This window comes from Myotis myotis, unplaced genomic scaffold (assembly GCF_014108235.1).
Source record: "Myotis myotis isolate mMyoMyo1 unplaced genomic scaffold, mMyoMyo1.p scaffold_m19_p_12, whole genome shotgun sequence".
NCBI lineage: Eukaryota > Metazoa > Chordata > Mammalia > Chiroptera > Vespertilionidae > Myotis > Myotis myotis.
Window position 1 is genome coordinate 14,217,516 of NW_023416316.1, and position 26,082 is coordinate 14,243,597.

The 26,082-nt window shown below is 56.2% G+C and overlaps 1 protein-coding gene across 5 annotated transcripts in view; it reads left to right on the forward strand.

Moving 5' to 3' along the window:
• The window catches only part of LOC118667129 (DAB2 interacting protein), a 160,748-nt gene that overhangs the window by 25,776 nt on the left and 108,890 nt on the right, over positions 1-26,082 (forward strand). For 3 of the 5 annotated variants that reach the window (XM_036329898.1, XM_036329903.1, XM_036329901.1), the window contains exon 1: positions 18,265-18,495. The exons of 1 other annotated variant lie outside the window; for it this stretch is intronic. In XM_036329898.1, coding sequence (XP_036185791.1) covers positions 18,372-18,495 — 124 coding nt within the window. In that variant the 5' untranslated portion in view covers positions 18,265-18,371. Of the gene's footprint in view, positions 1-18,263; positions 18,496-26,082 lie in introns of those variants that run through there. One more of the 5 variants, XM_036329902.1, reaches the window with a different exon arrangement.

The following is a 26,082-nucleotide window of genomic DNA, read 5'->3' on the forward strand; positions in this document are numbered from 1 at the left end:
GGGCGCCGGGCAGACGGTCTGAGTCTACTCCAGCCTTCCTTGGCCATTTATCACCTGTCAGGCCTGCTCTTTGGGGACATAAAACAAGTTCTCTGGGTGGCTGCCAAGGGCCCGAGGCCCTGAGCTGGGCTGTCTGGGGCACAGTGTCTCCAAGGGGTTGTCCTCCAGGGAGCTGTGCCAAGCCTGGCAGGAGTTTGGTCCCTCGGTGATCTGACTGCGGCAGGTGGGTGGAGACCGAGACCCCCAGAAGGTTAGGGACACGCCAGGCAGCACACAGACAGAACCTGGGCTTCAGAGCCAACCCTGCTCTTTTCCCTTCAGCCCCCGCCTCTGAGCCAGGGCTTCTTAACCAGGAACCCCGAGTCACTGTGGAATCCAGCCTCCAAGAACTTGGACAGAAAAAAAAATTGCATCTTTCTCTTCGCAAACCTCTCATCACAATTGCAAATTGTAATTCTTTCAATTGCAAATGTAGGTGACTAACCACAGTGGCATTAGCTGTTTTATGATTTTGTGGAAATCACAGACACTATCATGTCACAGTGTAGTTTTGTGGGAATCTTGAAGTATTCAAACTAGGTCGTCTTATTTAAGGCATAAATACAGAAGCACACATACAGGGTGTACCCAAAACATGTATGTGCACTTTAACAGCTGGTAGCTCAATTGATGTTCCGTTCTTTTCAGCCAGACTAAGGTTTGAACGAAGGAAATTCCCCCTAACAGGCCGCTGGAAGTTTGAAAACGCAGATAAAGTACAAACACTGCCTTTCTAGTCATTCAAAGTGCGTCTACACTTTTGGGGACACCATTTATATTGCTGTGAATGTTTTTTAAAGTATTTTGATAACCGTGTTTCAATGTAATTGGCTTCCTTTGTAATCCTTGGTATTTTATTTTCTACATTTGAAAATATTTTTCCAAGAGGAGGTCTGAGGCCTCACCAGAGGCTAGGGGGGCCCAAGAAAAGTAAAGGACTCGCAGGCTGGGCACTCAGGCGCCCCTGCTCCCTCACTCACAGGACCAAGGTGTCCTGTCCGCAGTGACTGACATCTGCGCTGAATCAGCTCCCGGGTCCCCAGCTTTGGGCTGGGCCCGGGGAAAGGAGCGCCTGCCTTCCTGGGGCTCCTGGGCTGGTTGGAAATGTGTGTTCGGGGGGAGCAGGACCCGTACACATACAGCTTCCACCCTGGGGTGCATGGGGGGACACTTCCCAGGAGCTGGCATTGGAAAAACCCATGCAAGAACTGGCACAGTCCTGGAAGGGGCCAGTGCTGTTGGGGCTCTGAGGAGGGAGAAGTCACTTCCATTGCAGGGACCTGATCCTGGGAACGGCTTCGTGGAGGAAAGTGACATTGGATTTGGGACTTGAGAACTTGGAAGTGGGAGACATGGGGGAAAGCACGGCAGGCCCAGGCAACCACATGAGCAAAGGCACGGAGACCAGAAGGCTGGGGCACACGCTATGAACGTGGAGGAGGGGATGGCAAAGAAGCGGGCACCTTCTGTCAGCCCGGAACAGCAGGGTTCTCAGGCCGGAGTGCTGGTGCTCAGGTTTGGGTCCCAGGACAGGCCTGGCTGCTGGTGGGAGGGACATCTGGAGGGGAGGGGACTGGAGGCTGCCTGGCCAGCGAGGAAACGGAGCCATCCGTGGAGGGACGTGGAGACCTGGACTGAGCCCAAGTTGGGGGTCCTCCTGGGACCAGAAAGGGGAGTCACCCAGAGTGGAATGATGGGTTGGAAGGTCCACGAGACACTAGCGTCTGAACGGCAGGGTGTGAATCCCACTCTGGGGGTCATTAGCTGCGTGTCCATTATACTCGCAAGGTTTACTTGCTCACCTGAAACGCTGGCTGATAATAGCACCCGCCCGGCAGGGTGGTTGGGAGCATTTAGAGCTCAGCACAGGGCCTGGCACAGAGTCAGTGGTGGCCACGCCTCAGCGATGACTGCTTGTATCACCAGGAATAAAACCGGGTCCTGGGGGTGCATCGGGAGGGAGGGGCCGCAGGGAAAAGAGGCCAAGTCTGAGGTTTCAGATCTGAGAGGGGTGCTCAGAGAGAGCGACATTAGGAGCTCCCTTGGTTTCCAAGTCCCAGAGCAGGGAGGGTTGAGACCAGCATCCTGCTGTGAGCCCAGAGCGCTTGCTCAGCAGGGACATTCCCGGTGGGGTGGGGTGGGGGGCGAGGGAGAAAGGCTGGATCTTCAAACCCGGGCCCTGCTCCCACTGGGACTGAGCCTCGGTGCCCTGGGATTCCATCTTAACCTCCCACACTCAGCCGGTCCCCGACTGCAGCTCCCACCCCCACGTGGCTTCCCTCCTGCCCTGGTTGGGGTGGGGGGGCTCCAGCTTGAACTGCTGAGCGATGGCAGTGCTCTGGGCAGTGGGAGCCCACTGACGCCGGAGAATAAATTTGCCATGTTTTGTAGAACATGCGGAAGCATATGGGGGGGGGGGGCTTAATCTTCTTAATAAATCGTTCTCAGATTGTACACCATTAAGCCCCCGGAAAATTCATGAGCACGCTGGGAATAGAGACCTCGTCGGGAAGGTTTGACACGAACAACACAATAAACGCGGCTTCTAAATTGGGTCAGGGAAGCCTCCGAGGCCCAGAGAGAGGACATTCCCGCTCGCTGGGCCCTCCCCAGGCCTATAAATTAATCATGCAGACAAAGGGGCCTTGTCCTCTCTTGTCAGAGCCGGGGGTGGTGTCTGTGCCCACTGACCCACCCCCACTCCCACCTCGGCTGCATTTCAGCTTCCGTGCTTTGTAATTCCTGTGTCTCCAGAGCAAGGTGGGTGTCCATTTCAGCAAGAGAGATGTAGGTTAGATAGGGGGAAGAACTTCCTGGCGGAGGGTGGGGTGGTGTGAAATCCCGGAACGGGCTGCTCAGGGAACTTGAGGAGACTCCTTTCTTTGGGGCTTTTAAGACCTGGCAGGCTCTATCCCTCTTTGGCACTCGCGGGCCACTGCCCCGTGACAGCAGTGACCAGAACAGACGTTGCCCCGAGGTCTGGTCTCAGGAACCAGCTTGGAAAGTGCCTCTTTCTGGACCATCTTAGGAAATGTATTACCTGCCTGGCTTAAGCCAATTGGACCTGGGGCCAGTACCCTCTAAGCCCAAGCCCTCACCATGGTCTAACCACGTAGCATTTGGAAAAGGGTCTGTGGTTCCCAGGTTCCTGCTAATCCTCAGCAAGTTCCCTCCCTTCCCTGCTGCTCTCTGTTGGAATCCTACTTAAAAGCCTGGCCTGGATGCCACCTCCTCTGTGAAGCCCACCTTGATGTCCCCCCCGCCCTGCCTGTCAGAATCAGTTACCCCTTCCTTATGCTTTCTCTGCTTGGGTCGTTGTTGGTGGGTTCCTGGGGGAGTTCATGTGTCCCACCAGACTGCCAGGTCCCGGAGGACAGGGACTGTGCTGGAGTCCCCTTGGGCCCACACAGTGCCCCTCCCAGGACTGTGCCAGGACTTGCATGGGTTTTCCAATGCCAGCTCCTGGGGAGTGCCCCCCCCCACCGTGCACCCCAGTGTGGAAGCTGAAGGGTCTGGCTTCTCCATGCCAGCTATGGGAATCCCGGGCTCTTGAACTGTGAGTAGAGCAGGCACAGAGATGGGCACAGGGGAAGAGGCACAGGAGGCTGCCACGGCTGGCCCTGCCTTTACTCCCTCAGTTCTGACACTTCACAAGTCTTTATTCTTTATCCTTTTTTTCTTTTTTCTGAGCCTGCTCAAAGCCCGCTGATTCTGCAGGTCTTTGAGGAGGTGAAATGGTCCCCAGGTATTTACAGGAGGCCCCACCCCTGAGATGCCATGTTTTGAGGAGTCCCCGTGCACATGAAGACCAGCCCAGCCTAGCACAAGCCTGGGCAGGTGCAGCCTCTGAGCAGTCTGCACGGGGTGACGTGTGGGTCTGAGACTGGGCGGACAATGGGGGTGAGGTTCACCTAAGGGAAGGGGGTGAGGCCTAGTGATCCAGCCTCCGGGCAGACCTGGAAATGAAGCGGGTGGTGGGACAGGAGAAGGCAGTGGCCAGCCTGGTCAGTCAGCTGGGGAGCCCTTTCTGGGGGCTACCTCTGGCCCCAGCCCCCAGTCCTGGCTAGGCTGGGAAGAAGCTGTTTCCCATCCCCACTCCTACCCCAACCCCCACCACAGGGGCTGGGCTGCTCCCTGCTCACTTGGGCCTCAGAGGTACCCTCAGCCCCCTGGCCAGCCTGTGGGCCCCCAGGTGTGTCAGTGGCTGTGTGTGTGTGTGTGTGTGTGTGTGTGTGTGTGTGTGTGTTGGGGAAGCTGGTGCTGGTGAGGTGACTGCATCGTGGAGCGCTGGCTATGGTGTGAAGCTGGCCAGACACGGGCAGTAAATGCCGCCCGAGGTCAGCAGGTGGAGAAAGAGAGCCATGAGATGTGTGGGGTCAGGGAGGCTTTGGGGCTACTCATTGGATGCCACTAATTCAGTGCCTAAAACTAATCCAGCACTTGAGAATTTTCCAAGCTCTTTCAGATCCACAAACTCACTCAGTCCCCAATGACTTGGGAGGAAGCGCATTCCATCTTTATTGGGCCAAGGGGAACATCGTGTTCTAGAGACACTGTGAAGGGCCTTTGGCTCCTGCTGGGTGACCAGCTGGAGCTCTGGTGTCGGCTGCAGGTTCAGCGTGATCTCCTGGGGACCTGCTTGGACATGGAGTGAGGGAGGATTGGCTTTGCTGTCTAGGGGCCCTGCCCTCAGGGAAGACCGTCTGGGGGGAAGGTTAGGATGTGGGTGAACAGACACAGTGGGGGAGAGAGGAGCTCTGATGGGGGTGGGAGTGGGGGTGGGGGTGGGGGTGGGGTGGGGGCAGGGCATCAGCAGGGCCTTCCGGTGGGGTACTTTGGAGCAAAGCAGAGAGAGTGGGACACGGGGGTGGAGGCCATCCAAACACAGGGCACTTGTGAGTGAAGACAAGACAGTGGGAAGCAGACTTAGGCCCAACCAGCTTGCAAAACCTACTCAGCCTGAGCATCTCCTGCAGGCTGGGCAGTCACATTTGAGGAAGCTGCTGTGGAGGACCCTGTGTGCTGTCCCGGGTCCAGAAGTCATTTGGGGGCAAACTGTGGCTGCACCAGCCCCTGGCTGTACCCCAGAGGTCCCCTCTCCCCTCCTAGCCTGGCCTGCTCTGTCCTTCTCCTGGCCAGACCTCCTGCTCCAACCCACTTTTTTATTCTCCCTTTAGCATTAAGAAGAGAGAAACTTGTTTCTTAAGATGGCAAAGTGACTGAGGAGAGGACAACAGTCAAAGGAAGAGAGGTGGTTGCCATGGAAACTAGAAAGTAGAAGCAGAAACTTTCAGGAGCAGGAGGGGAGGAAGCAGGCTGAGGGCCAGGGGAGGGGGGGTGGCCTGGCCCAGGCTGGCCTGGAATACCCCTCCGCCCGGCACCCCCGCCAGAGGGAGCAGGTGGGCCGCCTGGTTGCTCCCCAGCCTGGGTGTGAGGTGCCTGGCAGCAGAGTGAGGTCAGCAGCTTGTGGCCTGAGGAGGAGCTGGTGCGTTCTGCCCAGATCCCTGCACGGTGTGGAGCCACGGTCACACTTTTCCAGGAGCAGTGCAGGGATTCGTTCCCTGCAGGTCTTTGCACGATGTCTCACCCACTGTTCTAACACGCAGCAATGACGTGGCCCAGGACTGGACAGCTTACAAGGCAGCTTCCCACAAGTTGCCTCATGCAAGTCCCGTGATCATCCTGGGAGGACAGAGTGGGGAGATGAGGCCCAGAGAGGTTAAGGGACTTGCCCCAGGTCACACAGCTGAGGACCATCAGGATGGGAGTGCAACCCCTGGGCTGTCAGACCGTGCAGCCCTGAGCTCCCCCTGCTTCCCTGCTACTCTTGGTTTGTGAGTGGGTAGCTCTGCCTGGAGCTGTGCCCTCCCTGTAGCCTCTGGAGCCTTCTCATCCCTCACTCCATAGGACTTCCTTCGGGCGCTGCCATTGCTTCCCGTACAACCCTAGGGAAGTTGCTTCTCTGTGAGGCTTGATTTCTCCATCTGTAAAATGGGCATAACAGTACCTCCTGCCTTGAAAAGTAGCTGTGAGGATGCAGTGAGACAATTCAAATCCAGTACGAGGCACAGTGCCCGGCACAGAGCACAGCCTCAGAAACCTCCTTCACCACATTTGACCCTCACAAGCACCCAGTGGGGTAAGCAGGGCTGGGGTGCAGCCTCCCTGTAGTGCAGAGAAGTGAAACAGGTCTGCTGAGTTCCTGCCTCGACCTGGGGAGTTGGAGAGGGAAGATCATAGCTGTGGAGCCTCTGGAAAGCAGAGGCTGGATGGGAAGCGCCAGAGTCTCCAGCCCTAAAGCCGACCACCAGGACCCCAGGGGGCACCGGGCATCTCAGCCTCCATCCTTTCTGCCAGGCTTCCCTGTCAGAGGGAGTGGGGAGGGGAGAGGAGTTGGGCGCCTGCCCAGTCAGCCCTGAATGTGAGGCTCGGACCTGCTCACAGGTTTGGTCTGAAAGGGGCCCTCAGAATCCCACGTGGCCTCGAGGGCCTGCTCCTGAGTTGGAGCCAAGCCTTAGATTTCTCCTGGGAGAGGCCCAGCGAGCCAAATGTATTATTAAATGGCAGAAAGGCAGCACGCTGCGTGTGAAAGATAGTGGGGGAAATTTATTGGATGGACTATAAATCATAGAATGAAAAGCACTGAAACCTGCGGGGAGGAACATTAATAAGTCCTGAGCTGTGCCTTGTTTGGGGTGGGGGGAGAGGGCATTTCGCCCCATTTTGCTGTGGGCCCAGGAGCTTCAAGGTGCAGGGAGGCCCAGCGGTCTGAGGACTGCAGTGCACATGCGCGTACGCTGTGCTCTGCCCCAAGCACGACTGTGATGCCCCACCCTCCTCTGATTAGCAGCAGCCCGGCGACAGCCCCAGGTTGGGCACAAGGGTTATGATGGTGAGCCAGGCAGAAAGGACCCGACCCTTGGGGGCAGGGGGAGCAGTGTGCCAGGAGAGAAAGATGTGAGATGAATCATCAAAAAATAGTTCTCATATAACAGCCAGAAACTGGTAACAAGTGTCCATTAAAAAAAAAAAAAAAGATATCATTGCACAATGTGATGGGTTCCCTGGAGGAAAGGTGCAGGGAGCCTAGAGAGAATGATGCGGGGAAGCCATGGGTTGCGGGGGTGGGGCAGAGGGGGGATGCAGTGAGTTTGGGGAGAAAGGGGTGGTTTCTCTGGAAAAGAAGAGTGAGTGGGAGTCAGCCAGGTGACTTGGGAGAACCCCAGGGGCAGAGATGAGCCAGAAAAAGTGTCCAAAGACGAGCGAAGCCAGGAGGGCTGGAACAGAGGGCTGTTTGTAAAATGTTTACTTTGGCTGCTTTGTGGAAAATAGACTCATGGGACAAGAGAGGATTTGGGGGAACCAGTTAGGGGCTGTGGGAGTCCCCAAGGCTAGAGATGGTAGTGACCTGCATCCAGGTAACAATGGTGGAGATAGAGATGGACAGACAGACTCCAGCTGGAGTTTGGAATTAGCAATAGTCTGTTCACAGAGGGGGCTCAGTGTCTAGGAAGCACACCCCAAGTCGTGTGTCCTAGGAGTGGGCATTGTGGGAGCAAAGACATGAGGGAGAGAAGTGGGGGCAGGGAGAAGGCTGGGACCAGTGTGGCTGAGGAAAGGGTAGGTGTAGGGGGTGATGAGAGGGGAGTCGGGGAGGGCGCTGGGCAGCATCCACTGACCGCTACCCCGGGCTGGGACTGGAAGCCAAGGCTTGGGCCTTATTGATACAGGGCACTTTTTTACAAACGGCTCTGTCTTCTTGGCCCCTAGAAAGGGGCTGGCAGGTTACTTACCAGGACAGGTGAGGGGAGCCCGTTTGTGGCAGCACGGGGCCCCCAGGGCCACCGTTAGGAGCCAGGCTACATGAGACCGAGTCCTGTCACTGCCACAATCGCCGTTCTGTGCTGTGAACCGGGGCAGTCACAGTGTCTGCCTCTTCAGGTTGCTATAAGGACGTGCGGAATTCATTCTGCCTCGCAGAGAGTGGGCACTGTACGGGGGTTCGTCACCCGTCCTGTGTGACCTCGGGCAGGGCTTTCCCCTTCCTGGGCCTCGGTCCCTCCTGGCTGGTCTGTGCAGACACTTTGGGTGGAGGTCCTCTAGTCTCCCTTGTGCCAGCAGTGTTGCGAGTGCGTCCCCAAGCTGGCCGTGTCCCTTCAGATGGGACTGGGTCCCTCCCAGCCCTGTAAGGAGACACCAGGCCTATCGGGGCTGTAAGGGGATACTTTCATCAGCCCAGGACGCGGTGAGGTCACAGGGCACAGGGACCAAGACAAAGGGGACCAGTCAGGGCTGCTGCCCGGCCTGAGCTGACCCGCTGGACCCCAGGATCTAGATTGCATTGGGGAGCCTGGGGAGGGAGGGGAAGCGGGGTGTCACTCTGGAACGGGACCTGGGCGAACTGGGTGTTCTCCGTCCATTCTGAGTCCGGTTTGCCCGTCTAGACTGTGAGGTTTGAAATCCTGCATTTTAACATGCTCCCTGGGAGACACAAGTGTCTTAATGCCTGAGAACTGGGGTTCTGGGCCATCCCCTTTACACCAGTGGGAACAGGGACCCAGAGGGGCTGTGGAAGACACCCAAGTCACTCAGCAGGCTGGGACCCAGTGCCATGCCTCCCTGGGGCCCACAGGGGGCAGGCACAGCCCCGGGAGCCCTGGAGGCTTGGGCCTCCCCAGCCAGGCTAGTGCTCCCCATCATAACACCTGGGCCAAGATAGACTTTGTTCTGGGCCCCCACAGCCCGGCAGGGGGCAGCACCTGCCAGCACCTCCTGAGGGCTCCAGGCTGCCCCGAGGGCCTGGGCCTGGGCCTGGCAGAGAGCGGGAAGGCAGGTCTGTGCGTGCGTGGAGCCTGTATGGGGGTGTATATGAGGGAGGGGGCACCAGGAGGACACAGGAAACATGAGGTCAGAGAAAGGTCCAGAAAATTCTGAAGCCACCTTGCAGCTTCTTGGGGCAGATGCCAGAGAGGGAGAGGAGAAGGCCATCGTGACAGAGAGGCTGTGTAGAGGCCTCTGTAATCCAGGCTGCTTCCCCAGGGGTCTTGATAGGATTGGGATCAATTCAGTCCCACCCATGTCCCCTAGGCTTTCTACTAAAGGGGGCTGGGAGAGATGAGGGGGTGGGGCTGAAGCCCAGACTCCAGCCCTGACTGCCCTACTGGCTCCCCTTGTTGTGCCTGTAATAGCTTCATCTGCTGCTGGAAACAGAGGGGGGACCCAGGTGTGTCTGAGTGACCTTGACCAAGTCCCAAGCCCTCCGAGCCCTGGTTGAGGGTGGGATGACTGCTAGATCTCTCAAGGCCTCTGCAATGCTTAGCTGTGGGAAAGCAGCTTCACTTTCAGACTTTCTGAGGACAGGGACCAGTTTGGTAATGAGCCCCCTGTCATCAGAGGTATGCCAGACAAGGCTGAGTGAATTTTACTTAAGCCTTTGCCTGTGGTCCTGGACCATCCCTCCATATGCTGACTGTCTTTCTATGTTAATTTTTAACATGAGGAGAGCCACACCTGGGTAAAGGGACAAGTCCCCAGCTATGGGGGGGATCCTGGCTGCTCATTTCCAGGATGGCCTTGAACTTGTTTTCCTTGGCCCCAAACTTTCAGCTACTTCCTGTACAAGCAAGCGCAGAAATTCTAGGGCCCCAGCCCTTCCTCCTCCCCCTGGTGGAATTTCCAGACAAAGTGCTGTTCCCAGGGTGGGGGCAGGGCCAGCATTGTTCTGGCGCTCAAAAGGAGTCGAGGGGTGACATATTGCAGAAGCTACACTTAATGCTCACCTACACCTTAGAATGCCAGCTGTGGGCTTGGTGGGATCTCCAAGAAAAGTCAGTAAGTTCAAAATCATGGCTCTGGCACAGGCTGCCCCTCCTTTAACACCTGCTGTGGCTCCCATTTCTGTCCTGGACTGGGCACAGAGGCTCTGAGTATCAGTGCCCGAGGGTCCGAAAACCCACCCAGGCCCACCCCATTTTATAAGAGGGGGAGCTGGAGCTGTGATGGGAGGGGACTTGTTCAAAGGCATTTCTTCATCCATTCATTAATTCTGTGCCAGTGCCCTGCAGAGAGTCTACATTTACAGCCTGCCTCCTGACCAACCTCAGGCTGCTGCTTGAAAGTCAACTCTGCAGCCTGCTGTCTACAAACATGTCTCGCAGAGGAAAGCGCAGGGCCGGAGATGTGAAGTCCCTTGCCGCTAGTCCCACAGCTGCCCTTCTTGAAAAATAATGGGGGCTTTGAGCCCAGCTTCCTTCATTCACCTCATTCATCACATGTTTATTGAGTACTGTTCTATGCACGGGGGATATGGCTATGACAGGCCTAACAAGGCCCCTGGTCTCATTAAAGTTTGGGGGAAGACAATTAGTGAACAACTGAATAGACAGATAAGATAGTTTCAGGAAGTGATAAGTTGAAGGAAATAAAACAGGGCAATGGGAGAGGGGATTGGGGCAGAGGCACTTGAGATAAGGTGGCCAGGGAAGGCCTCGGAGAGTGTGACATTTGCGCTGAGGCCCATTTGCGCTGAGGCCCGAGTGACAAGGAGGTGCTGACCATCTGAAGACCGGGGGTTAGTGTGTGAGGCACAAGGGACAGCAAACGCAGAGGCCCTGAGGTGAGACTACGTTTGGCCATTTTATTTTAAGGATTGGCAGGACTGGCTGAGTCTAGATTAGAACCATCTTAGCCAGTGACGCGCTGGCAAGCTCTTTTACGAATGTGGATTCCGCCCTAACTTGTTTGGCTCAGTGCATAGAGCGTCGGCCTGTGGACTGAAGGGTCCCAGGTTCGATTCCGACCAAGGGCATGTACCTTGGTTGTGGGCACATCCTCAGTAGGAGGTGTGCAGGAGGTAGCTGATCGATGTTTCTAACTCTCTATTCCTCTCCCTTCCTCTCTGTAAAAAAAGCAATAAAATATATATTTTTTTAAAAAAATTTGGATTCCTTGGGCCTACCCACCAAGATTTGGATTTGGTGATGCTGGGGAGTCTATTTCTGAACACTCCTGTGTAGATCCTGGGCATCCAGCCTTGTCCCACTCCTGCAGGCCTGGGTCATAGAGCCAGCCCCTCCTCTCCTAGCTGCAGAGTGAGGATCAGAGAGGGTTGTGACTTATTCAAAGCCCTGCAGCCAGGCCTGGAGCTCAGATCCTCTGCCTCCCAAGCCAGGGTTCCTTCCTTACCACTTTACTTCTCCTCTCTGGAGGGGCTGCCTCGGTCTCACCCCCACTTGGATCTATCTCCTCATCTCTTCTCCCCAATCTCACTCCTCACACACCCTGCACAGTCTGCTCCCAGGGACCACTGCATCCTCTGCTCTGGCCACAGAGTTCTACCTCCTCTCTCAGCTGGCTGTCCTGCTGTCTCCCCCTCCAAGAATACACTTCTCTGCTCTCTACCCATGCAACTCCGACTCAGCCTTCTAGCTCAATGCCACTGCCTCTTCCTCCAGAAAGCCTTCTGGGACTTCCCCCTCTCCTGCATTTCCTCAGTGTGGACTTCAGATCAGAGGGGCTCAGCCACTCTTCCCAAATGCTGCTACCATCTCTCCATCAGTCTTACTGGAGCCTGCTCTGGGCTGGCATCTGTGCTGACCAGCTCTGGCTGTCCTGCTCTCCAGGAGCCCACGGGCTAGTGGGAAAAGAAATGGCCTGGAAGGGGCAGATGTTGACCAGTTTATACTATCCACAGGGCTTTGATTCACTATGCTATTTGATCTTCCGCAACCTTACAAAATACTAGTATCATCATGCCTGTTGTATAGGTGAGGAAACAGAGGCACAGAGAGGTGAAGTCACTAATCTGGGGTCACACAGCCACGGTGCTGGCTCCTGACTGTGAATCTTACCCTCTCTCAGCTTCCTTCCTAGGAGCTGGCTACTGGATCTGTTCATCTGTCCTCCTCACTGGGATCTGCTGGGATTGAGTAAGGCCCGTCCCCCTGGGACCCACGCCAGTGCCAGCCATGAAATGGTTCACAGATGACCAGGCAGGCCTGCCTGGGAAGGAAGGGGCTCTCTGACCTCACACTGGGACCATATGTCACCCCCTCTGGTGGCTCAGTAGGCGTGGAGCTGTCTTCGCCCTTCAACTGGAAGGGGAGGAAGAAGCCTGGAGACTTGGAGTCCCTGTCCCAGGCCCGGGTGGGAGGAGGAGGGAGGTGGGTCCACCTGGAGCTTGGCAGCGTTTCTGGGTCAGGGCAGGGAGAGGAAGTACATGAAGAGAGTGGCTCCAGGCCTGGCCATCTGGGCTGAAATGCCGGCTGCTAGTGTGGGGGTGCAGAGGGAAGGGCCAGGCTGGGGCCTGGAGACTGGATCCCAGCCTCCTCCAGCCACAGGATTGGAGTCCTCAGCTTTGGGGGTAGCCGGCCTGGAGTGGAGGCTCAGGGTACCTGTGGGCAGACTATATTAGGTGTTCTAAGAGGGGTGGTCCAGGTAATTGAGGGAGGAAAGTGGGTCTTGGCAGCTCTGTTTGGGACTGACCCCCAGCTCCCATGTGTGACCTCAGCCAAGCCACTGCCTGTCCTAGGCTCAGTGCCCACGTGCAGGGAGCCATGCTCTTCACGCTGGATGGGAGGGGAGGACGGGAGAGTTGATGCCGCATCCCCAGCTTGCCAGGCTTTCGGCAGGGTCCTCCAGGCACATGGCCATCTGAAGGGCCTCAGCTTCCCCGGTCCACCATCTACTCTGACAGTCTGGATTTTATGACAGGCTGTTGACATCTACAAGGGAGATGTATGTCCCCTTTTCTGGACAGAGGGAAATGTCTAGATCCTGATGGAATCCATGGAAGCGGGCAGGGCAGAGATATCACGTCTCTGAGGCCCAGAGATGCCAAAGCGCCCAGAGAAACACAGCGACCCTGCCAAGTGGCCTTCTGCCCCTGTTAGAGCCCAGGCCTCCCCCAAGGCCTCACACCCTCAGCTCAGGTTTGGGTGACTTGATTAAAAAAAAAAAAATTTTTTTTAAATTGATTTCAGAGAGGAAGGGAGAGAGAGAGAGAAACATCAACGAAGAGAGAGAATCATTGATTGGCTGCCTCCTGCACATCCCACACTGGGAATCGAGTCTGCAACCATGGCATGTGCCCTGACGGGGAATCGAACTGTGACCTCCTGGTTCATAGATTGATGCTCAACCACTGAGCGGCCGGGCTGGGTGACTTGATTTAAAAAACGCTCACATGCCCAGAGGCTCTGTCTGTGTGTGTTGAAATGTCCACGCTTGACTGGTTCCCCAGTTCCACCTCTGTTCAGGGGCACAGAGCCATCCAAGCCCCCAGCTGGATGTCATTACACTCGCTGGTGGCTTTAGAGAGGAAGCCCCTAGGGCAGTGATGGCGAACCTATGACACGCGTGTCAGAGGTGACACGCGAACTCATTTTTTTGGTTGATTTTTCTTTGTTAAATGGCATTTACATATATAAAATAAATATCAAAAATATACGTCTTTGTTTTACTATGGTTGCAAATATAAAAAAATTTCTATATGTGACACGGCACCAGAGTTAAGTTAGGGTTTTTCAAAATGCTGGCATACCGAGCTCAAAAGGTTCGCCATCACTGCCCTAGGGGGTGGGGCTGGGGCAGGGGAGGCAGTGGACTCCGGGCTGGGCCTTGAGTGTGACCTCACAGGGCTTGTCTGCACTTTCTGCTGTGTGGAGTGAGCCCCCATTCCAGCCTCCCCCATCTACTGAATAAAGGTCCTACTCCTGGTCCGTCCTCATTCCCGGATGAATGGTGGACTCAGGAAGCTGTCATTGCCTGCCAGATGGGCCACCTCCCAGGGCAGAGGCCCATGACCTTAACCATGAATGATCCTGCAGCATCCCCACTCACACCCCTGCCCAGAGTTCCAGCTACTCCAAGGTTGAGATCTGCCTAGGAGGCGGATGTATACAGGACTGTCTGGCTGGGGACTTCCTGGTCACCACTGCCCACCTTGTCCTGACAGGAAACCTGACAGGTCTGAGTCCTCCAGACACCCATTGTGTGGGGCCTGGTGTGGGCTCTAGTGTTTCCCCTGTTAGGACATCGGTCCCTCTCCACCTCCTGCTGGTCCTTGTCAAAGCTGTGTCTTACAGAAAGTTCCAGGCTGTTGCCCCTCCTCCATCTCTGCATTCAATCCTGTTTCAACCTTAAGACTTTTCTCTTTCCACCCTGCCCGGGTTCAAATCTCGACTCTTAGTGCAAGCTGTGTGACCTTAGGGAACTTACTTGCCCTCTCTGTGCCTCCAATATTTTCTGTAAAATCAACATGGTAACCATCTGCCTCATAAAATGCTGCAGACAGGGTCTAGCACACAGTACATGGAGAATAAAAGTTATTTGTATTAAACTCAAACTTCACCCCCAGACAAACCTTCAGAGGCCAAACCTGTAACCTTCCTATGTGAGCAGTCTTGCACTTCTGTGGTCCCCTCCAGGCATGATCGTCTCTCCTCCTGGGGGAAGCCTGGTGTTGGATAACTGGCGCTTGTTGCGCTTTTTTCCTCCTGCACAAAAGGGTCCCCTCAGGAAAGACCAGGCCCTTCTGCTCTGTGTTCAGTGGAAGAAATGGGTGATCTGCCCTAATACTGGAGGGAAAACTTTTCTTTATGGGCAATTTAAGTCTTTTCAAAGGTAATTCTGGCAGCAGGCCTTTTGCTCCTTCCTCACTGGCTGTCAACCTAACAGCCCCAGTGCGATGTGAGACTGCACTGGGCTGGCCCCCACCCCTGCGCCGGGCAGCCCTCCTGCCCCAGCCCTGGCCTGGCGTATGGTTTACCTGGACTTCCAGCCCCACTCTCAGGCCACCCACCGCCTCCTTCCCCCAGGGTGTAATTCTTGTCCAGACACTCGCATGCTGCTGGTTCTCTGCCCAGAGGGAAATTGTGTGTGTCCATTTCTCCCTGATCGTCTCCTGTGTCCTCATTATTCAAACCGACTGGTGGGGTGTGGAGGGCTTGGGGAGTGTCTCTTGTTGGGGCTCAGACTTGTTTAATAAGGGGATTTTGGAGCGGGAGTCCGGAGGGATACAGAGGAGCTCACCAGGTGGGTGCAGAAGGGACGGTTTAGCGGCAGCCATCTGACCAACAGGGCAAAGGCCGGAGGCGGGATGAGCGTGGGACCTTTGGAAGCTGAGAGCAGAGAGATCAGGTTGGGTGGATGGGGGTGGATACAGGGGTGCTAGGTCCTTTTTGGTTTGTGGGAGTTCACTTTTGGAGGCTTTGGAGGATCAGTGAAGGTGGTTGTTGGGGTTGGGTCAGATCTGATTTAGCCTGCATAATTCCAGGCCCACCCAGACCCACTGAATCAAGAGTCTTGGGGGAACCCCAGAAATACACATTTGTAATGAGCTGGGGTGATTTGGAGGCTCAGACTTGTGAAGGTTGCAACCTTGACCCCCACACAAAGCAGTACTCGGGGGAGGTGGGAGCTGGGCCTATTCTAGAGCCCTCCTGAAGGCAAGACCACTGACAGACTATATCAGTCCTGGCCCGAGGCACGCCCCCTTCACCTCTCATGGATCAGCACGGCTTGGCAGGGGTCTGTAGCAGAAGTGGTGTGGGGGGGCATTCTCCGCCTGCCCCTCCTCCAGTCTAGGCCGTCTCCGGAAGGGGCTGCTTCTGTTTAAAGGGAGGAGGCCACAGGGGCAGCAGGAGGGGGTGGGTGGCTTGTTCCACAGCAGGATTGATTCCAGATGCTCTGTTGGGCTTGCAGGGAGCAGCCTTTGTCTGCCTGCCTGCCCGGGGGTCCTGAGCCAGGAGGAGGGGCAGGGAGCCCAGGCCCCTCTCTCCTAGCTCCTGCCCTGCCCCCTTCCTGCTCAGCACCCCAGCGGGGACCTACTTGGTACCCATCATATGGAGATGTCCGACTTCGGTGGTTGGCAATGCACACCCCACCCCAAGGCCTGACGCTTCCTCATTAGCTGACCCTCTCCCTCCATAAGGCAGATAGGCTGGGGGGTCCATAGCTTCTCCTTGTGAGCAGGGAAACTGGGCCACAGAGGACTTGAGAAACCCAAGTTGAAGGAGAGAGACCATAACAGACTTTCGGAGCCCAACTGTATTTACAGATGCGTTCTTGAGTTCCTAGCTACTTCCCCCCTCCTTCCACACACACATACGGAAATCTGCTTGTTGGGGGGCCCAGGCCAGGAGCACTTGTCCCCACCACTGTTGAGCCAGCTGGCAGGAAGGCTAGACCCTGGCTGATGGGGGATTCCTGCTCTGGGACGGGAAACGGTCCAGCTGAACTCCAGGCCCTGAGCAGAGAAGACTGTCGCCCCCAGGAAGACTGAGCTAGACTTCCTGGGGATCCTCCACCCACTGGACACTGGTGGTCCCAGCGTGGAGGTTGTTCATTCCCGGAAATACAAGGGTGGGCAGGTGGCTGCGGGAACCCCACCTGAGTGGGTAAGCTCAGGGCTGGGGAGGAAGATGAACACTCACACTTGCCTCTGGACTGAGGACCTGGGTCCAACTCTTCCCGGGAGCCTCTGCACTTATAAAAGATGCTCCTTGCAATGTCTACTGTTGAGAATAAGCCAGAAGCAATGCTTAACTCAAAGGGGACTGATGGGTTGCAAGCCCTGTGGTTTTCCATCTTCCCCAGGGATGGACCAGTACTCTGGGGAGAGAAGCCGGGGGTGCTGATAGCTTTGGATCACCCTGTGTGGGTTTGGAGGAGCTATAGACCTCCTGCCCCTCCCCCCAAGGTCCCGGGAAGGCGCCTGGCTTCCAGCTGTGATCCCGGCTTCTTCTGACCTGGGGGCCCTCCCCCTGACTGAGGTAGCAAGGAAGGGGGCTACCCTTGTGAGGTGCAAAACCCGGCCTGGATTCCTGCCCAGGCTGCCCGGCCCCCTCCAGTGCCTCCCTTTTCAGCTAGCTGTTCTGGAGGAGGACATCAAGACCGCTTAAGGCACCCACATGTGGCTCTCCCACAAACACACCCGGAAGCCCTGGGCTAAGACCACTTGCCTTTGTTACTTTTCCCTTCGACTGAGGCCGGTCAAACCTTTCAATCAGGGCCTTGATCTCCCTTTCAGTACTTGAGGGGGTTAGAGCTCAGGCAGGTGATTGAATAATTTAAAAGATAAATGCAGCTGTGCAGGTTAGGGAGCGCTGGAGAGAGAGAGAAAGAGAGAGAGAGAGAGAGAGAGAGAGAGAGAGAGAGAGAGAGAGATGCCACCCAGGGCCAGGAGAGTCGGGAAGGCTAGAGGAGGTGGGCCCGAGGATGGACTTTGGCCAGACAGAGTAAAGCCAGTGCTGGGAGTAGGGCAAAGACGGGTGAGAAGTAGGGGAGTGGGAGTGGGGTCTGGAGGTGGTTTGGTTGGGGCCAGGTAGTTGGAACCTCAAATACCAAGGGGAGTTGCTTGGACTTGTTGCTTTTGGACGCTGGGGAGCAGGGAAGGTTCTTGAGCTGGGGAGTGAGTGGCATGGAGAAAGCTTTTCAGCAAAGACTAGAGCTAGTTGGCATCGTCCCTTCCCCCAGCCTCAGTTTCCTGGCCCTGCAGTGGTAAGGGTTGTTCTGCCCTGCCCGCAGGCCTGCCAGGGCTGCAGTAAATGCCCGTGGGAGGAGACTTCACAGCATCTGTGGGGTTTTATTTGGGGCCCATCTAGATCAAATGAGGGCAAAACCTGCTGGATACACATTATGTTTTCTCTACTCTTGGTGTGTTGGAAATAGGTACCATGATTTTAATTACATTGAGAGTGTATCAAACGGGATAGTTTTTAAAATGTAAAGACTGCGTGAAGGGAAGTCTTTTTAACCTGGGGCAGCAGCCAGTGGAATGGTGTCTGCGGGTCGATAGGCAGCCTTGTGGGCTGGTGGCAGAATCGGGCCCCATGGCTTCAGCCTCATTTGGACCCTCACTGAAGGTAACCGGCACCGGAATACAGTGCCCCCTGTCCTCCCCTGTGCGCCCTGGCCAGTCCCGGGGAGCGCGCACATGCGGGTGTGCACCCTCCCGCGGAAAGGGGCACGCAGGACGTCCGGAGTTGGGTATCGGTGCTCAGGCGCGGGTGACCCTCCTGGGACCTGCCTGGGGTCCGGGGCACTCCAGGCCGCCTCGCCCCGCCGACTCCAGGCCGGGATTTCTCCCGCACTGACTTTTCGGGCCGGTGCCAGCCGGGCCCCGGTCCCCGGCCCCCGTGGCGGGGCCGGCTGCTCCGGGGAGGGCGGGGGCAGGAGGAGGAGTTTGAGCGACTTTGTGGGGCAGCCTTGGCCTCGCGGCGGCCGCACCGGCGCGCGGGGAAACGCTGGGACGCCCGCCGGGCCGGCCGGAGCGGGTGATGGGGCCCGTGTGAGCGCGCCCAGGCCCGGCCCGGTGCCCGGCGGGCGGCAGCATGTCCGCGGGCGGCAGCGCCAGGAAGAGCACCGGGAGGCCCTCCTACTACTACCGGCTCCTGCGGCGGCCGCGGCTGCAGCGACAGAGGAGCCGCTCCCGCAGCCGGACCCGGCCCGCCAGGGGTAGGCGCGCCCCGACCCCTGACTCCCAGGGCCCCTACCGCTACTTGCCCACCTGATGCCCGGGGATGCCACGGACCCTGGGATTCCCTCCCCGCCCCTTGGCGTGGCTCATTTCTGTGTTTGCTTGATGCTCGTTCCCCCAGCAGCTCCCTTCCTCATTCTCCCTCCGCAGTGGGGAAACTGAGGCTCCAGGCCGTGGGTAGGGAACGGGAGATGGCTCCGGGCTTCTCTTCCTTCCACCTCGGAGATCGCACCTCCTGCTCCCCTGTGCCTCAGTTTACTCAGCAGCTGGGCAGTAACGCTGAGGGGCCCTGGGCTTTGCCTTCACTGCCCTGGCCTCTCAGCTTCGCCCCGACCCCCATGTCCTCTCCGCAGGGACTTCGCGCTCCACCTCTTAGGTGGAGGGACAGGTGCTTGGACTTCAGGGGACCCTGTCCCCAGGGGTCCTAGGTTTCCAAGGAGCCTAGCCTTGTAGGACTTATCTGGGACCCTCCCAGTGGGTGGGCGCCGCCTCCTGTGAAACGGAGTTTCTCTGTTTCCAGCCCTGGACCGGAGGGGAGGAGGGGGCGGTTCAAGCAGCGTTTTCTTTTTCCAGTAACTGGATCCTCAGCTGGAAACGGGTGTGATTCAGGGGGCTGCCGGCTGGGGGGGGGAGGTGTACTTCCTTCCACCGCTGGGAGAGAAGGAGGGGGGGGGACCCCTGGAAGGAGGAGCTTTTAGAAGCTGCCTGGGAGGCCTGAGTCCTGGGCCAAGGCTCAGGCCCACGGAGGTGCCCACGGTGGGAGGGAGGAGGTGGGTTGGTAGCACCTTGCAGAGACCTGGGCCGAGGTTGCACCATCAGGTTGTCTTGGGAAGCGGGAAGGCTGGCTCGGTGCCTGCTCGGAGAGGTGTGTGAGCAAAGCTGTGCTTGGAACCCCCAGACCTGGGATCAGATCCCCACCCCTCCAGGTGCTGGTTGTGTGGCCTGGGCCCACGGTGTTTCCCGTGGACCTCTGTTTGCTGGTCGCTTGGAGCGTAAATGAAGCAGACAGGCAGTAAACGTTCATTTGCTTCCCCCCAGAATGGTGAAGACTTTTCCCTTGGTCAGAGCTGAGCAACAATATACGGGCTTCCTCAGGAAGCAGGTAGTTCCTGAAGTAGTGACTCCCGGTGCTTGGAAGGGTTCACGTTGAGGCTGGGAGGTGTGCCCAGGTGAGTGCTGGGCGTTCAGTCCACAGGGTCTCTCAGGGCCTGCGATCCCGCCCCTACTCTTGCCTTTCTTAAAGGGACCTCGGCTAGTCTCTTCCTCCAGGTTTGGTCTGGGAGTCTGGAAATCTGGGTTCAAGCTCTGTGATTTTGGGCAAGTCCCTTCCCTTTTCTGAGCCTTCGTTCCTTGAACTGTGAAAGGGGGCTAGTAGTATGTGGAGGATTTCATGAGAAAAGGAGTTCATGCTGTGAGACATGGTAGTTGTACAAATGCCCAGTTATGCTTGAGCCACTCCATTCATCCTGTAACCCCCGCCCCCCTGCTCAGTGCCCCGAATGTCGTTTCCCTCCACTCTTTTTTTCATTGATTTCAGAGAGGGAGGGAGGGAAGAAGAGAGAGAGAGAGGGAGAAACATCAATGATGAGAGAGAATCATTGATTGGCTGCGTCCTGCATGCCCCTTACTGGGGATTGAGCCCGCACCCAGACATGTACCCTGACTGGAATCTAACCATGACTTCCTGGTTCATAGGCCGATGCTCAACCACTGAGCCATGCGGGCTGGGCTCCCTCCACTCTTCACCTCAGCCTGGTTCCACCCCTGACCACAGTGGCAGAGAGGACTGGAAGTCCCCCTTCTGCTCAGCTGACTGGGCTGGAGACAGTCAACATGTCTGGGTATCGCCAGAGCCTCAGCTCCCAAGCCCCGACTGTGCAGGAGCCCCTCATTGTGTCTCAGCCTTGAAGGAGCTCAAAGCCTGCAGGGAGTAGGGAGGAGATTGTTGCTGAACAGAAGTTACAACTGGGGAAATCAAGGAGGCCTTCACAGAGGAGGTGACATTTGGGTTGGGTCTCATAAGTTGGATAGGATTTCCCTTTGCGGAGGGAGTGGTTAAATTAGAGCCAGATTCAAGCCTCAGCTCTGCACAAAACTATCCTTTGGCCAGTTACCTCTCCAAGCCTCAGTGGCCTTATCTGGTAAATGCGGGTAGTGATGGCAGGGTGGTTTAAGAAATGAGGGCAAATCAAGGAAAGTTGCAAGTCCATGCTGCCTGGGACTTAGGCCACAGTTGAGTCTGAACTATTGTTGTCCTTACCTTGGACTGAAGGAAAGCCCGTGCAGAAACAGGAAGAAGGAAAATGTCTTAGGTGTTGTAAACATTTTATCGTGGGGTGGAGGAGGGAATAGCTGGAACAGTAATTTGGGCCTGATAAAGGGCCTTGAGTGATGGGGAGTCATGGGTGGGGGGTGAGAGCTTCCTGGCAGTGTGAGAGGGGGAGGTTGAAGGACTCCTGTCCACCTGGGTAGGGGGTGGCTAGAGCAGCCACTGACCTCCCTCCACCATAGCCCCAGATCCCTGAACCAGCCCCTAGGGCCACCCTTCCTGAGGGCAGTGTCCCCACCCAGGTTGTAACTCAAGTTGGGGGAGGCCATCCCTTCTGGTCTCAGGCCTCAGTCTCCGTATCTGCTTAGGAGCTTGGTCCCCAGAGGAAGGGGTAGTACCCAGCACCACAGCCCTGGTCAGGCCTTTGCTCCACACCCATTCTGGCCTCTGCCACTAGCAAGGAAGGACAGTGACCGAGAACTTGGAGGATGTGTGTGTGTGTGTTTGTTCAGAAACAGGAAAGTGCAGGGAACAGTTGGCTGTTGGTGGGGCCCACAGCTGGCCTGGCTAGGGAAATGGCTGTGGCCAGGGTGCCACCTCTGAGGAAGCTCCCTGCCCACCACCCCCTCCTGCCCCTCTGGAGTGGTGGGAGGGGCCTCACTGTGGACTTGAGAGCAGGACTTTCTCCCTGGTGGGGCTCCAAGTGAGGGACAGTGTTGGCAGGGTTCTTCCCTTCTCTGGGCCCCAATTTCCCCATCTGCAGAATGGGCAATATAGACCTGTTGGCGACTGCCAGAGGCAGGGTGGAAACAGTGACCCTTGGATGGCGGGTCATCTGGCTCTTTCACTTTGTGCTTTGTGACCCTAAGTCCCCTTGAAGGCTGGACATGGCCGATGGGTTTCAGGGGGTCCTCTCCCCAGTAGGGTGTCACCAGCCATTTGCCTTCCCACCAAGGTCAAGGAAAGCTTTGTCTGTCTAATCTGTCTGTCCCTCCAGGACTGTTGGGGGAAATGCAAGTTTTCCTCTCACTTTGGATGAAGCCTGGCCCATTCATTCAGCAAGCATACATACTGGGAGCACCTACTGTGTGCTGGACTCCAGGCTGGGCACGGGGACAAGGGGATAAATGGCTTGTGCTCCCAGCCCTTGCCAAGCCCCAGTCTGTTGGGGAGACTGTCTTGATGGGGTGTACTGGGGCACAGAGCATTTTTAGGGCACTGAGAGCTCAATGGTCAGTGGGAGATAGGGGCTCTGAACTCCCAGCTCAGCCACAAGCTTGTGTGACTCTGGGCCCCTCCCAGGGCCTCAGTTTCCCCATCTGTCAAGCAGGGCTAATAGGGAGAACTCTTGGAACACCCACACCCGCACTCATGGAGGGTTTGGATTCTTCTTGTCATGTCTTCACCTGAGTGTTTGCAGGGGTCCAGCCACATGTGAGGCCTGCCTGGGTGCTGGGGTCTTGGTGAATGTTTTCTCCTGAGACGGTCAGTCCCCCCTCTGCACCCATCCAGACCTCCATGGCGTGGCCCTGTGTCTTGGCTGCTGTGTGGTCCCCTCCCTCTTTCCACCAAGGCCTATTTCCTTTCAGGATCTGCTGGAGTCTGTCTGTGGGGTCTTAGGAGGGGGTTCCCAGGAGTGCCCCGGCACACTCTGAGGAATGCAGCCCTCACCAAGGACTGCTGGCCCCCAGGAAGATGGTGATATGGTTGGGAAGGGTGCTGGTTTGACACAGCTGCTTTCTAACTGGTAGCAATGCTTAGGGAAGGACCTCTGGGCCACCGGAGGGAAGGGCTGGGCTGGGACCTCTCCATGGGACCCTAGCTTCAGCGAGACCTACTGAGTGATCCCTGGGCAACAGCTCGGACCCTGTGGGCTGGGCAAGCCCTTGGGGTGAGGGCTGGTTGTGTGTTGTAGCCCCATAGTCTTCAAATGTATACCCAAGGGCCCAAGGCCTGGCTTTCTGCCCCTAACTTGGATGTGCCCCTGAAACTGTATATATACCTTTCTCTGACTTGTCTCTTCCTCTGTTCCCGCTGAGACACAATCCCTCCTTTGGAGCTTGACCCCAGCTTCTCCAGGCCCTCCTCACCCTTACACACCTCAGAGACTGGGAGGCTCACTACTCCCTCTCATGGCAGGTAATAAAGGTAAAAATGACTTCTCTTTGCTGAGGGCCTACTCAGTGCCTGCCAGTGAGCTTAACTCTGTACTTGCCTTATCTGATTTGATGCTCACACCACCCCTGTGAGAGGGACACTGGTATTACCCTTATTTTGTAGGTTAGGAAACTACGTCCCGGGAGACTCGCCATCGTCACGTAGCTCAGGGACAGTGGAGCCCATCTCTGCCGGACTCCAGATCCTGAGTGTGTAAATGCACCACCTCACTGTCCAGATGTTTCTGGGGTTAGACCTGAGCTTGGATAAGGCCACCTCTTTCTCCGGTCTGATCTGTACAGTCAGCGACTCTACCAAGTGTTCTCGACCATCATTTCCCACAATCTTGGCCGTAACTCAGGAGGGAGGCAGGAATGACCTTGTTGGCATCAGTGTGGAGAGCCCTCCTGGTGGCTCCTCTGCCTGCCTGGCTGACTCAGGTGATCCCCAGGCCCCATCTCTCCCAGGACCCTCACCCCTGTCTCCTGCTTGCAGTCATGCCTGCCCACCATATGCATTCCCTGGACAGGTCTCAGGCCTTATGGGCTCAGCCCTGTTTCTCCACCAAGTCCCTTTGTGCTGATAGCTTAGTGTTCCCTGGTGTGAAATCCCTGGAGACGTGCAGCCAGCCTGAGACCCACTTCCCAGAGCTATCCAGGTGCTGGACAGAGTCCAGAGACCCCAGTTCATCGGCTGAATGTCAGCCTTTTGGCCTCTGTGTTTGTTTCCAGCCCTTCCTCATCACCTTTAAGAGTAAGGAAGGCCGTAGCTTCCTTTTACCTAGCTGAACGTGTGCCAGGCCCTGTGCCCAGAGCTCCCCCCTGATCATCTCATATCTCATTTTACCTTTCCAGCCCTCTCGGGAGGTAGGGGTCACTGTCATCGCTTCCCTTTGCCAGGTGAGGAAACTGAGCTCAGGGTGGTCAAGTCGCTCGCTCGCTGTGGAGGCAAGCTTCGGACCGAGGCCAGTGGGCGCCAACGCTGACACCTGCAGAAGCCAGTGCTTCTTTTCTTCGGTGGGTGTAGTCCAGGGAGGACTGAACGGGCCCAGTGTGTGCCTTCGACCTCAGGGGATAACGTTTAGAGTCCTGATTCTGGTGCTCTGTCTCTGCCCCATGGCGTCTATACTTCCTGAAACTGGGTGGTACAGGGAGGGGTCGGAGCCTGCTTTGCTTGGCTGCTGTCAGGGGAGGTTGGAGAGATTGTCCTGTGCCCTCTTGTAGCTCAGCTCAGCACTGGGAGCTACCTGTTCCCCTTGACAACTGGGGAAACCGAGGCCCACAGAGCCAAGCCATTTGCCCAAGGTCATGTAAAGGTGGTATAGTGCGAGACCCAGTCTGGAGTCCAGATGCCTTGATTTTGTTTGTTGCTTTTCCTAAGATTAGCCCGGCTAGGGAAACTGAGGCAGCTGGACTCCTTGTTGGGTCTTCTCGGCGGGGGACACTCCTGTGTAATTTGACACAAACGTGCTCATATCCTGGACCACATATGTGTTTCGCTTAGAAATGACCCGAAGTCTCTGACTATTTTTAACAGGAACGAACAGCTACGATATTTCCCCTGCACCTTCCTGTCGAGGCCACTTGGTTAAATGTCAGGAAAGGGAGAGTATTTCCTGGTCGGGAACATTCAGAGCTTGCTGGGAGCTGAAGTTTTGTTTTCTGTGAAGTAGGTGTTTGGGGAGTCACCCCTCTTATCCCCTCTCTGCTGTTCCCTGAGAAGGTTGGCGTTGACAGTTGCTGGGAGGAAGGATTTGAGAACGAGCAGGCGAGATGCCCTCGCCTGGAGTGGCAGGGTGGTTATTTTTAGCCATCCCAAGCCCGTAGAGGCATTTCAGCGTTTGTTCAATATTTAATTATCCATCTGAAATTGGCCCACGTGGCCTTCAGTTGGGAACAGCTCTCTGTGTTGCAATTTCCTCTGATTGCATAAATGAGGAAGCAAGGGGAATCTCAATGGCCCTCCAATAATAATAATGGGGCGGGGGGGGGGCGCGGCGGCAGAGGAGTCGACTCGGTTCTCGGAAGACAGGCTCGTTCTGCAGTCTAGACGGACCACCTGTACGTTAGCAGCATAGACAAGCCTGCGAGGATGCCCATCGCGCCCTTGGAAATGCAGCCGGGCTTGGTCTGTGAGTCTCCGACTCCACGGCTGCCTGGCTTTAATTCCGGGTGGTTCCCCGCCCTCGCCAGGTTCCTGTGCTGACTTTGACAGCTGCTGGGTACCCGAGAGGAGGTTTGGGGATTTTGCTTTTGGAAGTCTTGTTGGCTTTTATTTCCCTCCCCTCTTCCTCCTGACAGACAGGAGAGCACCGTCGGCATCTGGGCTGTGTTAGTTCTTTTTTCTTGGCCGTTGGAGGTGATGCGTTGACACCGCTGTGAAATGAAAAAGGCAGAGCGCGGGGAGGAAGATGTGGGGGCTCTGAGGCTCTGCCCCCCCAAGTCCCTGGAGGATGAAGGAGCAGAGGGGAGGAGAAGAGAGAGTGGGGCCAGAGTAGCAGGGTAGCCAGATATGGGGCTGCTTCTTAGTGTCCCTCTTGGCACGGAGATTTATAAAACTTGGATTTGGAGATCAGAAACCAATAAACTGGCAATCTGTGGAAAAAGTGGGTTTCTGATTATTTGTACCTCTCTTTTGGAGACTGAGCTGGCTCAGGAGGGTGGCCAGGTGAGTCCCAAGTGCACCATAAATACTGTGTGACCTCAGACAAGTCCCTAAACATCCTAGGGTCAGAAGCACTTCTAACAATTAGATGCGAGGGAGCATAAGCTGTCATTATAGGTTGGGCGAATTGTCATTATCTGTTCATCTAAAGCCTGAGGGGTTAATTGCAGCTCTATTAGGGCTGCTCCAGAAATAAAATGTGATGCCTGTGGGGGTCAAACCTTCCAGATGGTTCCTTGGCATCTCTTTCCCCCAGAGGCTGCTACAAGTGTCACTTGTACCTGTTTATGTTGATGTTTCTCTGCTCCTCCTCCTCCAACTCCCAGGATGACAAAAAAAGCAATAAAATCCACAGCAGAAGAGAAGAAAATAAAAATCACCTTTAATTCCAGGGCCCAGTGATAAGCCTTGGGTGTATTTGGGGGTTATTTCTAGGCTTTTCCCTTTCTTTCTTAGATTTTTGGAAATTCTAAAA